Source organism: Lactuca saligna, chromosome 5, assembly GCF_052625555.1.
Source record: "Lactuca saligna cultivar CGN05327 chromosome 5, ASM5262555v1, whole genome shotgun sequence".
Lineage (NCBI taxonomy): Eukaryota > Viridiplantae > Streptophyta > Magnoliopsida > Asterales > Asteraceae > Lactuca > Lactuca saligna.
The window spans coordinates 285,598,518-285,615,835 of NC_136421.1; the positions used below are offsets into that span (position 1 = coordinate 285,598,518).

At 33.9% G+C, this 17,318-nt stretch overlaps 1 protein-coding gene, 1 long non-coding RNA gene and 1 pseudogene across 2 annotated transcripts; 2 read left to right on the plus strand and 1 right to left on the minus strand.

Moving 5' to 3' along the window:
• Window positions 1-3,888: 3,888 nt before the first annotated feature.
• LOC145048094 (uncharacterized) lies at window positions 3,889-6,328 on the plus strand. The gene is made up of 3 exons (XR_013682706.1): window positions 3,889-5,068; window positions 5,355-5,402; window positions 5,901-6,328. It is a non-coding gene; the product is annotated as an uncharacterized LOC145048094 (long non-coding RNA).
• A 2,580-nt stretch (window positions 6,329-8,908) lies between these two features.
• On the minus strand, window positions 8,909-11,026 carry LOC144998133 (pentatricopeptide repeat-containing protein At5g06540 pseudogene; annotated as a pseudogene).
• A 5,208-nt stretch (window positions 11,027-16,234) lies between these two features.
• Window positions 16,235-17,318, plus strand: LOC145046818 (ATP-dependent DNA helicase RRM3-like). The gene is made up of 2 exons (XM_078995077.1): window positions 16,235-16,829; window positions 16,891-17,318. The coding sequence occupies exons 1-2, from the start codon at window positions 16,235-16,237 to the stop codon at window positions 17,316-17,318; spliced, it is 1,023 nt and encodes a 340-aa protein (XP_078851203.1).

The window sequence follows — 17,318 nt, forward strand, 5'->3', positions numbered from 1 at the left end:
TAAATTTATATTTTATATTATTTTACAATGACCATAAAATCCATAATATTTAGCAAAGTGTTGGTTTCGGGGAGTCAAATGATATAATTTAGACTTTCGGGGGTTAAAGTGTAATTTCAGGATTTATTTTGTGAAGATTTTCAGAAGTCAGGGGGTGTTTGGTAAAATATTGGACTTATATTGAATAAGATTTTGGAGGTTAAGGGGGTAAATGGTAAATATTGGGGTTATGTTGAAAAGTTCTAGCGAAGGAGGGGCCAAACTTGTAAAAATGGATGGATGTTTGAAAAGAACACAGGTTTAGACCCGGACCACCCTTCCCTTCACGCTTCAAGATTTAGCATCGGAAACCCTAACCCTAGAGCGTCATTTCACCAGCTGTCACTATCTTTGGAACACTCTCATCCGCCGATGATTTGCCGATGAACGCCGCCGCCACAGTTCCGCTACCGGAGACACTGTGAGTAGCTTGGATGACCGCCGGTGGCCGACAAACGGACCATGATCGTTGTTGTGTGGTCGTGAGCGACTGGGAAGCCTCGAGTAAGGACTTTCGCCACCTCCCTCTCTCCCCTCCTTCGCTCTTCTTGGTGAATTGACGTCAGGTACGTTGGTTGCTGCTGCTGGTGGCCCTATGGTCACCGTTTCTGCTTATTCCAGTGTCCTCAACCCCCTAGTCGGTGTTTGGAAGCTGTGGTTTCGTGTCCTGAATAGATAGGTGTTATAGAACCGTGAAGTGTTTGTAGGTGCTTGTTTGGCTAGAAAAACTCGAGAAAAACCACCATGGCTGCCTCCATATCATATTCTTTCGCCGCCACCAGCCACCGTGAGGAGATGGCTGTGTGCGTGATTTGGTGTGTGTATGAACATATTTCATAAGCTATTATATGCATCTTTGCTTGGCTAAGAAACCGAAGAAAACTCATCACCACCACCGTGATGTGGTGGCTGCCACCTTCTGCCGCCGCTCGGCCATTGCTAGCCACCATCTCCGGTGGCTTTGGGCTGTCAGGTGCGTTTGGATTGATATTTGGAGTGCTTTGGGTGTTGTTTTGGCCGAAGATCATAACCACCACCACCACCACCACTGTGAACCATCGCCAACCACCATTGCCGCCGTGAACCCGACTTGTTAGACTTTAATTAATGTAAAAACTTAACTATTGGATTAATTGATTTGTGATTTGGTTGGAAACCATAATTAGGTTTTAGAAAACCCTAATTTTGGGAATGTGAGTTTTGAATTTGTCGGGACCCGTATTGGACCGTTGGAATTGGAATTTCGAATTACACCCGACCACATTGTAAGTTTGGTCTAATGGAGTAACGGACTTAATGGATTAAGTCCTTAACAAATTAAGTTCTTAATGGGTTAAGTAGGAACACTTAACCCTAATCTTCATTTTTATATGAAAAATCATAATTGGGTTTGGGTTCTTGTTGGGCCATTTCTTGGACTAAGTTGTTGTGGGACTTCGTGGGCCAATTTGGGAACATGTTTATAGACTAAGGAAATTATTGGGCTTTAGGATAAGGCCTATTGGAGAGGATTCGACCCAATTTGGAAAATTGGGCCATAGATGCGCCATAACTGGGCCTTGATGATTATGAGATATTGGACCATCGGAATGCCAAATGTTTGGACTAGAATAAATGGTTAAGCCTTAGGGTAAGACCATATAGAGGTTTGGGCCCAATATGGAAAATTGGGCAATATGTGGGGTTTTGGTTCATTGTCTGACTTTTGGGCATTTGGAGGGTGAGTTTGGGCCTTGGGCTTGAATCAAGCTAGGTTGGGGGTAAAGTAGTCTTTTACCCCAAACATGGACTTAGGGTTATGCATTGGAACCCAATTATTAATTAGGTATTGTTTTGATGTTGTTAGTTCGGGAATCTGTCAACTAGTAGCTAGAGTTTTATTCACGGGACTTCGGCAGTGTGAAGTGACTCTCCTCACCATACCAATGGGTCGAAGGTACCAAGGCTGGACCATTATGTGTTATGTGGTATGCTAGTTGATATTGTGGTATGTGATATGCTAGTTAATATTGTGGTATGTGATATGCTAGTTAATATTGTGGTATGTGATATGCTAGTTGTCTTTGTGATACTTGCATGGAAGATCTCGGGGGGTTCCCGAGGCACTTGGGTGTAAGACCTTGGAGGGTTTCCATGAAATCCTAAGTAAAGACCTCGAAGGGTTCCCGAGGCACTAGGATGCAAGACCTTGGAGGGTTTCTATGACATCCTTAGTTAAGACCATTTGGGGGTTCCTATGACATTGGCCTAAGACCATGCAGGGGTTACTATGGCATCCAGAGTAAGACCCTGAAGGGTTTCCAGGGCGTTCTTATATGTATGTATGTATAATTTACATGGTACGTAGTTAAGACCACGTGGGGGTTCCAATGACACTCGATGTAAGACCTTGGAGGGTTTCCATGGCATCCCTATATGTTTATATGCATGAATTGTGTCGTTGATATGATTTATGTGATTATGTGTATAAGACCTTGGAGGGTCTCCATGACCTCCTTATATGTGTATATGCATGGATTATGCGATTGATATGGTTTATGTGATTATGTTGGGTATGCTATGGGGAACTCATTAAGCTTCGTGCTTACAGTTTTGTTTATGGTTTCAGGTATCATCGGTTTGGAAAGGAAGGGTCCGACTTCATCGCAACACACACACTTGTGTTTCCACAATATATGATTTTGGGACGAACTCTAATAAATGTTTTGAATTAATCATGTTTTTGGAATGTTTGGATTTAGAAGATATCTGTGTTTTGAGTATAATAAAAATAAAATTTTTACCCTTGATTTTTGGGTCGTTACAAGTTGATATCAGAGCCTTGGTTTGAGGGATTCAGACATACTTTCGGGTGTGTCTGAACTTGAATTGAGGATCTGTAAAGTTTTCAAATGAAAAAAATGTTTTCAAAAAAAGAGTTTTCTAAGACAAGAAAGGGTATGGTGCATGCAGTCGGTCGAGCTCAAGTAAGTTTTCTCCATAATACCCATATATGTTATCAGTCATGATTTGATTTGTGAATCTGTGAATCGCATGCTAGTTAGGGCCAGGAGAGATGCCTTTGTATGTTGTATGAGCTGGTAGACTTGCATGCTAGTGCTAAGTACTCAACAATGGATTGTCCTGGTATGTGATGCTTGTAACCTTGGAGATATTGGATGCTATGCTGGAATGGGAATGACTATTGGTTAGAAATTGCTAAATGTATGCTTTAAAAATTGTATACGGTTAGAATTTTATAGCCTTAGAATAATTGATTTGACCTTACTTTCTGTTCCTTGTCTGGTTGTGGTCCTAGGGTAGAGTTTATTATTCGACAGTCTATTAGATTATGTTTTGCGTATAATTTGCATGCATAAGGCAACCGACAATGAGGGTAGATGTGGATAGCATGAGTTGTAGTATGCGGGTTGGATGTTCTTTGATAGTTTCATGGGTTGGAGATTACCCTAGGGCAAGCCTAGGATGAGATTAGTGACAAGAGTTACTTGATTGCGAATTGTATGTGGGGATAGAATTGGTTGATTAGAGTATGTTGGTTGGTTTTTCCGGTGTCCAAATGCTTTGTGGTTGCGCATCTCTCGTCTGAGTCCAACCGTTATAGGGTTGAGTCTTTTACTCGAAGGATTATCTGATCACTATCGCATGTGGCTATATTCATGAAGTAGCTAGTTGACATTAATGAGAGTCTTTCGGCAGCTGAGGATTGGGTGGGTTCGAGAACCTAGGAACGCCTAGAATATACCCCAGTGGGTTTAGTAAGGCGATTTGGCGAGGTTGGTGCTTGGATTTGAGGAAGTGACTTAGATGATTTAGGAGGATTGCTGAAAAAAATATGGATTGGTGTGGAAGATAGTACTGAAAGCACAATATCCATACTTTAATGGTACGTATTTGCCTCTCCATTTTCACCGTTTTTTTCTCCTATGGTATTTGTTCCACCATGTGTGGTTACTTCTACCGATCCAGATATCTCCTTCGAAAACTGTAATCGCTTCTTTGAGAAAAATGCCACCGCCTCTCAGTCTCCCTCTTTCTCTTTCCCTCCATCGAATCAAACAACTGGATATTTCCTCATCCACTCTCTTTTGTTCATTCATCGAAATCAGAAGGGTAACAACTTAAAATCTCGGCGTCATTTGGGTCTGGAATCGCCAGCTCCACAGACAACTCCACTAGGAAGATTTATGTTAGTAACGTTCAACCCGATGCCGATGCAGAGCGACTACGAGCATTATTCTCCAAATTTGGGGAAATCGAGACAGGTCCATTAGGATTTAATTCGTCAATAGGAAAGTCACGTGGCTTTGCTTTGTTTGTGTATAAAAATCAAGAAGGGTTTAGAAAGGCTTTAGAAGAACCTTACAAGGTATTCGAATGACATAAATTGCATTGCCAGAAGGCAGCCGACGGGAAATACAAGGGAGTTGCAACTTCAGCTCCAGCGATTGTAACCACACCTGTTATCCAATAACCCACCCCGCAAATGATGGCTGCTGTTGCCGCGACTCAAAATTTTGGAATGTTCAATCAATCAACTTGTAACATTCTTTTAAAAGCATTTTGTAAGAAGGGTGATATAGAAGGTGCACTCAAGGTGCTCGTTGAAATGCATGCAATGGGGATGCTGCCAAATGTTGTGAGTTATACTATAGTAATGGGAGCTTATGTTTTTATAGGAGATATGTGGGTGCAAAGAAGATGTTTGATCAGATTCTTGATAGAGGATGGATCCCTGATGCTACCACTTACACAATCTTGATGGATGGGTTTTGTAAGCAAGGATAATAAAGTTGAGCCCAATGATGTTACTTATGGGGTTATGATCAAAGCTTTTTTTTTGAGAAGCTTTGAATTTGCTAGATGATATGTTTGAGAAGAAATACGTGTCGACTTCTACTCTTTGTTGTAGTATCGTTAGGTTCATGTGAATTCAGCAACAGAACAAAGTCTGTATGATTGTGAACAGGAGAGCTTCCACAATACCACCACTTCTCTCACTATCGCCGATGACAAACACAAAGCCTTGGTAAGATACTTTAATAAGTTTATTTCTTTAATTTTTCACTTTTGATCATATCTTTGTAACAACGTCTATGTGTAATTTCATAATTTCTCTTCCGTTGTGAATTTGATATATGATGTAAATGATCTTTTTTATCAGAATTTCTACTTCAAGGTTTGTTGAAATGTCTCTTCAATGGTATTTTCAATAAATCACTACAATCAAATGACTTTTTTTTTTCACACAATAAACAAATTTAAAATCATGCAAAACTAATTTAATATCACTATGTTTTCTTTCCTTATTGTAGGTTTGGTTCATGGGTAGATATTTCCATATATCAGGAGAGTCTGACAATGTAAGCATAAACATAAAACATCTGCTTTGCTTCTCTTTCACTTGATATATATATATATATATATATATATATATATATATATATATATATATATATATATATATATATATATATATATATATATATATATATATATATATAATTGTTATTTTGAATAGATTGTTTTTGTAGTTTTGGAAAATTATGGACAATTCTAAAAGACCAAATTACCCTTAGGACATAGCACAATTGTTTCGATGTATTAGGCTTTTTTAGTTTTTAACTTATACACACATTTATTGTTTTCATTTGTTTAGGGTTGATGCTAAAAGCCCTTCTTTTTGGTCACATGTGTATCTTTATAACATGACTAAAATTGGGAAGGAACGGACAACAATGTTGCGTGTTTTGGAATCTTTATTCCGTTTTTTTTTATGCACAGAAAACACGCATCTTTTGCTTTGTATATTAATCAAGCATCTTGATCACAAAAATGTACTTAAAAAACCCGATATGCAGCTGGACATCGTAGAGGTTACCACATCACTTGCACAAGAAACAAAGAAAGAAGCTTTGGTTGCGACAATTTGAGCTATTGCAGATGTCGTAAGACATCTTAGAAAAAGTGTACATTTGGCGCTTGACGATGCGAATTTGGGAGCAGACATGATCAAATGGAACAAAAAGTTTCATGATTTGGTGGATAAATGCCTTGTGGAGTTGACATCTAAGGCACACGTTTGTTTAACCAAATCACAAATCACGTGCGGTCATGTACACATACGTGGCTTGGAGTTAGAGGTGTTGTTGATGGGCGATTTTAACAAAAAATGTTATATTATTATTATTATTATTTTTCATTTGTTATGGATTGAGCTCTTACATATTGATTAAATTTTAAGTGGTTTGAAATATTGGACTATTTTAAGATCAAACATTTTTACACATTTATTTTTGCAAAAATTTTTAGATAGGTCCTTATATAATTTTAAGATAGATTCTTAAATTTTTTTATATGTAAAATATTACATATTTATTTTTATTAGGTGGGTCCTAGGACCCACCTACTCTCTACTTGCCTTCGTAATTGTCAATAAATCATCATGTTATAAGATTTGAATTTTAACTTAGACACTCGACTAAAATTAAAAAATATAAATACTTCGATTACTATTTGTTTGGTTCTTAATTTGAACTGATATGAGATTCTAGAAGAAATTGGTGGTTTGATTTGTGAAAGAAAATTAGTAAATTGGTGTAAGCATTGGTTTACTACAAAAATTTGTATCCAATTCATTGAATGGGTACATAACCAATGTTTTAAAACCCGGGTTTTTAGTTGATCTAATGTGATAACTAGTTCACGGGTCAAGCTTTTTTTTTTTTGTTTTGTTTTTTTAATTTTTTTTTTGATTTATATATATATATACACACACACACACACTTTCCAGTATAATGGATAGACATATAAAACCAATAATTTGTTGTCCAAAAGGTTTAAACATTGAAAACATATCAAAACATGGTATAGATCAATCTAAACATAATAAACAACCACATAGAGTACAAAAAACAAAACAAAATATAGTTTTGTCGTTCGCTACTTGTATCCAAACCCTATTAAAACGGGTCAATCCGGTTAACCGGTTCTACATAACGGTTTGACCGCGGTTTAGGGGAAACTTGACCGGTTCATTCGGTCCGTATTCTTACAAAAAAACATTCTTAATTGACCCACCTTCTACCCCGGGTCACGGTCCAGCCGGTCCGGGTTGACCCGAGTTTTAAAACATTTTATACAACTGGTATTTTAAAATATATTTCAAAAAACAATATATGAAAACTTATTTCTTAACAAAATTTTCCTCGAATTTGACAAAACGGGAAGTGTAGGCCCAATAGCACCGATTTTTTATATGTAGGTTGGCTTTACCAAACACCCACAATTCAACCAAGTATCTGTTACAAGAAAACATGTTCTGTGTATCAGAATGTGTAGAATGTGCTGATCAGTCTCTCCTTGTTGAGAGACCGAGATTCAGAGATTGATCATATCATAAATATAAGTATCTAGCATTCATAAGAACAAGGTCAACATTTACATGATGATTTACTTATGAAAAATTAATAAAGTACACATACTTTGTATCATGCAAACAAACTTATTTTCCCGCACAAAAATGGAATCACCCTTGCCTATACTTTAATTTAAAAATCAAAGGAAAAATAGAAAAATTAATGTCAATAGCAATGTACTTTAATTGATTAGTTTATTACAATATTATACTTTAATTTATTCCTATCAAAACACTATACTTAAAAAAACTACACATTATAGCAACCCACTGAAATATAGATAAATATAAGGTCATGCACCTAGGACTAGGGATAAACATTTGGACCGGGGAACCGGCCGGAACCGGTACCGGTACCGGAACCCAATGGAACCGGTCTGACCGTGAACGAGACGATATTCTTATTGATTTTTGGAACCGCCGAACCGGGAACCGGTAGGATCGTCAAAAACCGAAACCGTATGTTGCTTTATCTTGATGACCGGTTCCAACATTGAAGACACGGCAAGAACCGATAGAGCCGACGGTCCGATTCGGTTTTTAATTTCGGCCGACTTCGGTTCCCGGGTTCGGACCGGTTCTAGCCAGGTCGGTTCCTTTGCTCATCCCTACCTAGGACGAATAGATAAATAAATGATCTTTTAAAATATAAAATACTAGTTTGTTGGGCTAGAATGATTTTAATTATTTTGTAATTGTATGTTAGTTTATAAATTACTTCTAAATTTGTGAAACATTACCATATAGGTTTTTTCATAAATCCTCGGTTTTTATAACCTCGCCTAGGTAATTACCATGATAGTTTGTTGGGCTACAATGATTTTTTAATAGTTTTTTGTGCAAGTGGTTTATTATTTGATTTTCTATGTAGGGTACTCTAATTCATCAATCTTCCTTACTAAATGTTATGTCATTTTCCATTAGTTGTATGTTTTGCAATGAAAATAAACAAGAGTCAAGAATGGTTGTTCTTAAATATGAAATTGTTTTTTGAGATAAAAATACTAATAAAGAAGTTTTTGGAAATTTGTGATTACAGACAATTTTTTAACTATGTCAATAGCTTTTTATTTATAAATTAAAGTACTTACTTATTCATCATTTCGTTTGTATTTTTATCGAAAATTTACTTTAAAAAATATATTATGTTTACTTTACTTTTTAATATTGTTATTTACAATGTCCATATTTGTCATATTATTTGTATTTTATGTAAAATTTATCACTTTAAAAAATATTTAATGTTTACACATGGATATTCTTTTTTTTAATAAACCCGTGTAATACATGAGTCTCACACCTAGTGACTATAAATAGTTTAGGTTGTTTCTATTTTTAGAAGAGCCTCATTTTCCACTTCAATTTTCGTTTTAATGATAGACTTAGAAAATGAAAGTTCATTTTGTTCATGTGAGGTTTCAGCGATTCCTTATTTATCTTGAGATCAATTCATTTACGGTTCTTAATTTCCACATTGTCATTTCATATTGTATGAATCTAGGTTCCTACGCCAAAAACCTCTTATCTGACCCACACACAATTTCAACATCATGTCAGATGTCAATCAGGTAAATAATGGCCAATTACTGATTCATTAATACCATATTAACTACTTGTAGGACTTCACGAATGTCATTTGCTCGAGGGTGAAATTGATCATGAACAAAAAACTTATGAACAACACCATCAACCTCGATAAAACTCCAACTAGGGGTATTATCGACTTTTCTCTCTACCATCATATTCCTCAATCTAATCACATTTTCCCACCTTCCAATATCCGCATACATATTAGCAAGACCAACATATCTTCCACTATGATTAGGATCAAGTTCAATCAACCGTTTTCCAACTCTTTCTCCTAAACATATTTCACTATGTCTTAAACACCCATATAGAAAAGATCCCCAAATAGCTTCATCAGGTTCCATTGGCATCAAATCTATCAATATTTCAGCTCTTTTCAGTTGTCCAGATCTAGCCAATACATCAACCATGCATCCATAATGCTCAATTCCTGGTTGAATACCAAAAACTTTGAACATTTTTCCAATTAAACACCATGCTTTTGTCACTAAAGATTTGTGATTACAAGCAACAAGAACAGCAATGAATGTAATGTCATTAGGAACATGTCCTTTATGTGTCATCTCTTCAAAAAGCTTGATTGCTGATTCATTTCTTCCATTTGTAGCTAACCCCATGATCATGGAACTCCATGTAGCAACATCTTTATAAGGCATTTTGATGAATATATCTTCGGCTTTCTCTATATCTCCACATTTAGCGTAGAAATCTAGAAGTGCAGTATCAATCTCGAGGTCAAAAGTAAATGATTCTTCAGTTAATTGATGGTGGATGTTTTGGCCTATTTCTAGGGCTCCGATTGTACCACAAGCAGTAAGGATGGTTAGTAAAAGAGGCCTATTGGGATTCACTAAGCCACTGTGTTTGTGTTTTATATGGAGGAACAAGTCTAATGCTTTGTTGAAAAGTTCGTTTCTCACAAGCCCAGAAATCATTGCACTATATGATACATCGTTTCTTTCAGGCATTTCGTCGAACACCTTACATGCTTTATCAACGAGGCCGTTATTGAAACACCCGGTTATCAAACTCGTACAACAAACCACGTTCTTATACGAGCTTTCTTCGAACACCTGTATAGCTAATTCAACGGATTTGAATTTCGAATACATATAAATAAGCGAGCTGGTGAGATAAACATCGCAAACATTTCCAAGTTTGACGACCTGTCCATGCACTTGAAGCAACGAAGATATACAGTCACATGTTTTGATCAAAACAGGAAAAGTATGAGCATTCGGTTCGATACGATTGTTGCGCATTTGAGTGTAAAGTAGAATACCCATTTCTTGTTTTGAGGTTTTAGAGTAACCCAGTATCATAGAGTTGTAATCGAAGATGGTAGGCGTGGGCGTGTTTGTTTGGTTCAAAATTGTGTGCGCATAATCGATGTCGGACATCGCGGAGAAAGCTAAGAGCTTGCTGGTTATGTAAGTAAATCGAGCAAGTCCGGTGGTGATGGTTTGGGCGTGGATTTGTTTGAGTTGATCCATGGTTGAACATTTTTGAAGCAGGCGAAGATATTGGGGATTTGAGATTGTATTGACAATGGCCCTGTTCATTCGTATAGCTATAGCCCTTTGATCAGCTTTCGCAAGTTATAAGGATTATGGTTGAACAATGATGGCAAATCACCACCAATCCTCAGATTTAAAAGTGACAACAGAGAATCAAAGAGTTCTTATTTATGGATATTCATAGAAAAATGGAAACCCATGAAATGGAGGAAACTGCGTTTGATAGTTCAGAATATGAAATTGATTTCCGTTTTCACGTCTCAGAAAATCGCATTCATATTTGATACAATAAACTCACAATAATTTTCGATTTTACACCATGAAGACCATTTATCTCAGTGGGGGCTTCGATTTAGAGCTTGGCTAAGGTTCGGTTTCAGCAATGGGATGGTGTGCGACGTCGGCTCTGGCGGTGCGAGGGCGTCGCCGGTGCTCTGTGACGTCAAAGATGCAGAGGCAGAAAAGATGGGGGGGGGGGGGGTTCGATGGACAGAAGAAGAGAGACGAGGTCGGAAGCAATGAAATTAACAGTCTGAAAGTTTTTTGAGGCCTTGAGGGTATTTGGGAATGATATGACTTATTAATATTTAAATAATAATTTTAATTATTTTCTAATACTAAAAACGAAAATATCACCAATGGTAAATTATATTTATATATTTATTACGAATGCAACGAAAATAAATATAAAAACTGTATATATCTACGAATAACTAACATAACTATTTGACTTTGATTTGTTATTTTTATCTGATTGTACAAATATTTTTTAAAATTTTATATATCTTTTACATAAATGTTAATTACAATATTTATATATATAATAACAATATTTGTATAATATATTTACTTTTCTTTAATTTATTTTTCTGAAAATTTCAGCCTATCTTTTTATTACATATAATATTTAATATAAACTAATCTCACTATGTTCAGTTACTTTTATTATAAATATTTATACATAACTTAGACATATCTAAACATATCATAATTTAATATTTAATATATATATATATATATATATATATATATATATATATATATATATATATATATATATATATATATATATATATATATATATATGAAAAAAATGACATTCTTCTCATTTGTTTCACATATAAATATTAATATTTTATGTGAAGTACTTATTATTATTTGTTTAGCATCTTATTTTATTAACAAATTCGAGTTATCTATTAAAGTTGCATAAATACAATGCATTCATTTTTTTTTCTAAAAAGACTAGAAAATTAAATACTTTCTATTTAGATAATACAAATAATATTAATTTGGGTACTACATCAACACATCTATATTCAACAACTACAAGTGTTAATACTTCGATTTACAAATGTATGTTTTATCATATAATTTTTTATTATTATCATTTCTTATTTTTTTAACTCATATAATATATATTTTAATAACATACACATGTATTAACATAAGAATATAGATAAATCGGTAAATTCTCCGTCCACTGCAAATCAATATTCCTCGAGATTGGTTATTGATGCTTACAAAAGTACATTTATTTCTTCAATTTTAATATAAAAATGTTTCTTTTAGCTAATTATACATTTTATAGCCTATCCTATTATCGCTTATAAAGAAAACAACAATAACATGTACCACTTTCAAGCCAGAGAAAAAAAAACAAATAATATTATATTTGAAAAATAAAAGATCGAAAAAAATGAATATAAGATCCGACGTTCGAACTACATCAATACCACATCTTTTGAAAAATATGGATAACTGTAAAGTTCTTATTTTATCTTCCATGTTTTACGCTCAATTTACATTTATATACAATACATGATTTCTCATTTTTTTTATTAGCTTGCAATATTAGATGATTTCAGCTTGTTACTTTATTTTAAATGTCTTCAATTTTCATAGGTGTTTGTTACTTATAGATCAATCAACCAACGTTGTTCGTCAAACTGAAAATGTCAATTTATTTAATTCACCTAAAATCCAAAATATAACTGTATAATATTCTCATTCCTTTCCAAATGTTAGAACTCTGTTATCTAACATTATAAATGTTAGAACTCCGCCATCTAACATTACAAGTGGTAATAATTTTTTGTTTTAAAAATATACTATTATCCATTTAATATATATATATATATATATATATATATATATATATATATATATATATATATATATATATATATAGTGACTTTATTTATTTTGTTTAGATAATATTAGTTTCGATAACTACAACACTTCCAACTTACCAAACAAAAGATAGTGCTATGTACTTTCAAATGATATCACATCGAAAAATGCATCTACAATAACCGGTTCTTCATCATCAATCAATGGAGTTAAATTTAGAATGTCATAAATTAAAAAGGAAGTTGAAACATTTACCCCTTTCCCGTTGATAGATTTGACAAAAGATGTAGAAAATATACATCAAGTCATATATGAAAACCTAATAGTCGGTATCTCAAAAGGTAATCAAATAATAATATCCATTTTCATTTTTTTTTACAATTCAAATACCGCGTTTTATATATTTATAAAATTAACTGATATTTTTTCTACTTTTATTTTACAGAATATTTGGATCATAGTGATCAAATGTTGTATGTCAAACATGTCAGACAAAGTTATGGAGAAATGAATCCATTAGAGGTAAAGAAAAAGGGAACACACATTATTTATTATGTTGTGGTAATAACAAAGTCCAACTTCCAAATTTAAAGAAAGCATCCCCAAGTTATGAAAGAATGTTTCAAGCAACAGATTCTAAAAGTAAACACTTCATGAAAAACATTTGACGTTGAAATTCAATGTTTTCTTTTACGTTTATGGGTGGTAAAATTGATTCTTCAATCAATAGAGGAAACACTCCAAACATTTTTAGTCTGGGTGGTTAAAATTATCATAGTATTGGAAGCCTTTCACCAGCAAACGGATCGGAACCAAAATTCTCTCAGTTATATATTTATGACACTAAAAACGAAATTTCAAATAGAAAGAAATGCTTTAGGTATTTTTTCAAACTTTTTATTCATAATTAATTATAATATTTTTATTGCTTTTACTAATATTATGTATAAATTCAATATTTTTAGTGGGGAAAAGGATCAATCAACATCAATTGATAGTGATATTATTGAAGATATTAAGGTGATGTTGGGTTCAAATAATGTCTTGGTTAGATCTTATAAAATGGTAAAAGATACTTTTCTGAAAAATCTTGAAGTTGATGTGAAATTATGACTTATCAGGAGAAGGGAGCGAGATGGGATAACATATAACCTACCAACTGCTTCTGAGGTTGTCGCTTTAATTGTCGGTGACATTTGTGATTCAATTGAAAAGAAGGATATTGTTGTTCAAACAAAAATTGGATTTCTACAACGTATCTGTGAATTGCATCCTTTATACATTCCTCTCCAATATCCACTGCTATTTCCATATGGGGATGATGGTTACCGTGTTGACCTTCTTCATAGATGTGTGTCATTTACGACCAACAGCAAGCAGGTGAAATTTACAATGAGAGAATATTTCGTTTTTAGAATTTAAGACAGAGATTATTCGTTCTCGCTCATTCTTAATTCAAAAAGGTTGTTTCAACAGTTTCTGGTAAATGCCTATACTATGATGGAAACAGAGATACTGCACTACATACATAGGCAACAACATATTCTTAGATGTGAGTCTTATGAGAATTTACGTAACCAAAAAGCTCAAGGAACCACTATTATCTACAATGTCAGCCGACATGGCATATTACCTTCGTTCTTTACCGGTGATGCACGCTATATGTTGAAAAACTATTTGGATGCCGTATCACTATGTAAATGGTTTGGATATCCGGATTTCTTCATAACCTTTACGTATAATCCGAAATGGTCATATATTAAAAGGTTCTTTTAAGGATATTTCACTTCAACTACAAGAATTTATAGGTTATTCAAGATCAAGCTTGATGCATTTATTAAAGACGTAAGGGAGAATCACATTTTCGGCAAAGTTCAAGCATGTAATTACAACTATATTTTTTCATTATTGATAAAACATTACTCTTATTATACTATATTTTTATATGTTTTTACAGTCTAATCATATTTTGTTTTTTTGCAAATTTTTTTACAGATGTTTATACCATTAAATTTCAAAAAAGAGGTTTGCCGCATAGTCATATATGTCTATTTATGCATTCTGACAACAAGCTACCCATTGTTGAATTTATCGATCTGATAATTTCTGCCGAGACAAACAAAATTGAAGATCCAGAATTGTATTCACTTGTCAACGAGTTTATGATTCATCGTGCGTGTGGAGATGAAAATATCAATTATCCATGCACGGTGGATAAAAGTGCTCTAAAAACTTTCCAAAACAATTCTGTAATCATTCGTCTGTTAATCAAAATGGTTTTCCTTTATATAGGAGAAGAAACGATTGTCATTTTGTAGAAAAATCGGGTGTTAAGTTGGATAATAGAAATGTTGTTCCATACAATAAATATCTATTGAAAAGACATCAGGCACATATTAATGTTGAATGATGCAATCATGGATCTTCTATAAAGTATTTGTTTACATACATAAACAAGGGTCCTGATAGACCTACAGTTGTTGTTGTACGAGCCAACAATGAATCTGAAAATAATGATGTGGTCGATGAAATAGTTGAATATTATGATTGTAGATATTTATCTGCATGTAAAGCATCATGACAAATTTTTAAATATAATGTTCATTGCAGGTATCATTCTGTGGTCAGACTACCTTTTCATCTTCCTAATCAACAACAGATTGTATAAGGTGAAGACGATGATACTGACGATATTCTGGACAAACCTTTTGTTGCTGCTTCAAAGTTCACATCTTGGATGGAGTGTAATGTAATTAATAGTGAAGCACGAGAACTTACATATGTTAAATTTCCTACAAAGCTTGTTTGGATATTAAATGGTAGGTTTTGAAAGCGAAGGAAAATAGGAAAAGCCATTGTAGAATTCATTCGGTTTCACGTAATCTTGGCGAAGCTTATTTATTAAGGATTCTTTTAAATACAATTAAAGGTCCAACGTCATTTGATGAAATTCGCACGGTAAATGGTGAAACACATTCTTCTTTTGGAGATGCTTGTTATGCACTAGGGCTATTAGATGATGACACATAATACATCGATGCAATTAAAGAAGCTAACCATTCTGGATCTGGATTTTATCTACGCTTCTTATTTGTTACATTGTTGATGTGTAATAGTATGTCTAAACCAGAGGCCGTTTGGGAAAATACATGAGAATATTTGACGGATGGAGTTCTATATAACCAGCGACAAAGGTTCAAGTCTCTGGGTATTAAATTTTTTTCTTCATTTGTATTTAAAATAATTTATTTTTATTATTCAACACCCATTAAATAATTATTAAAAATGTTATTAAATATTCTATTTAATATTTTGTAATTAATTTGAAATTTATGGTGCAGACTTATCACTTAGTGAAGATGAACTTAAGAACTTAACTTTGTTTGAATTAGAACAAATATTACTTCGAAACAACTCCACTCTCAAAAAATTCACAAAGTTGTCTTACCCAGATATTGAATGAGTTTCTTCTTCAAACAATCGACTTATCACCGAGGAGCTAGATTACGACATTCCCATTATAAAGAATGACTTGGATCGTATGTTTCTCGCATTAACAAATGAGCAACATAAGAGTTTCCTCAACATCACGAGTGTTGTTAAAGAAAATAAAGGAGGTGTCTTCTTCGTTTATGGTTATGGTGGAACGGGTAAAACTTTTCTATGGAAGACAATATATGCAACAATTAAATCTGATGATCATATTGTTTTAAATGTTGCTTTAGGTGGTATTGCTTCGTTATTATTGTCCGGTAGTAGAACAACACACTCTCGATTAATACTTCCATTTGAACTTACAGAGGATTCTGTTTGTAAAATAAATCCAAATGGTGAGTTAGCTAGCTTATTAAGAAAAAACTCTTTGATAATTTGGGATGAAACACCCATGGTCCATAAGCATGCATTTGAAGCTTTAGATCGAACTTTGAAAGATGTATTAAGGTGTGGAAATTCTAGCATCTCAAATATTCCGTTTGGAGGGAAAGTTGTTGTCTTTGGAGGAGATTTCAGACAGATTCTACCTGTTGTTCCGGGTGGCAGTAGACAAAACATTATTAATGCTTCTTTGAGTTCTTCATATTTATGGCAACATTGCAAAGTCTATAGATTAACAAAAAAACATGAGATCAACTGTGGTAAGTGATCAATCTGATATAGAAAAAATAAGAGATTTTTCAAATTAGCTATTGGATATAGGGGAAGGCAAACTCAGTGCTCCGAACGACGGCGAAACGATTATCGATATTTCGGATGATATTCTCATTAATGATCCAGATGATCCTATATGTTCGTTAATTGAGTTTGTATATCCTTCAATTTTGGAGAAGTATAACAGTACATATTATTTCCAAGAAAGAGCGATACTTGCTCCAAAGAATGAAGTTGTTCAGGAAATAAATGACCGTTTGCTTAAGAAGTTTCCAGGAAATGAGGTTGAATATTTAAGTTTAGATAGCATATGTGAGTCCGAATTTGTCAATGATCAGTTTGATGCAAATTTATACTCACTTGATGTATTATATTGTCTCAAAGTATCCGGTCTACAAAATCATAAGTTAGTTTTAAAAATTGGTGTTCCAATAATGTTATCGAGAAATATTGATCAGAAAAAACGGCTTATGTAA

What these genes read in the sequence shown, in the direction of transcription:
- LOC145046818 (XM_078995077.1), top strand. Translation starts at nt 16,235, where the DNA reads ATGTTTCTCGCATTAACAAATGAGCAACATAAGAGTTTCCTCAACATC. An exon ending in AAAACATGAGATCAACTGTG is followed by an intron (nt 16,830 to 16,890) that starts GTAAGTGATCAA and finishes TATTGGATATAG; the next exon opens with GGGAAGGCAAACTCAGTGCT.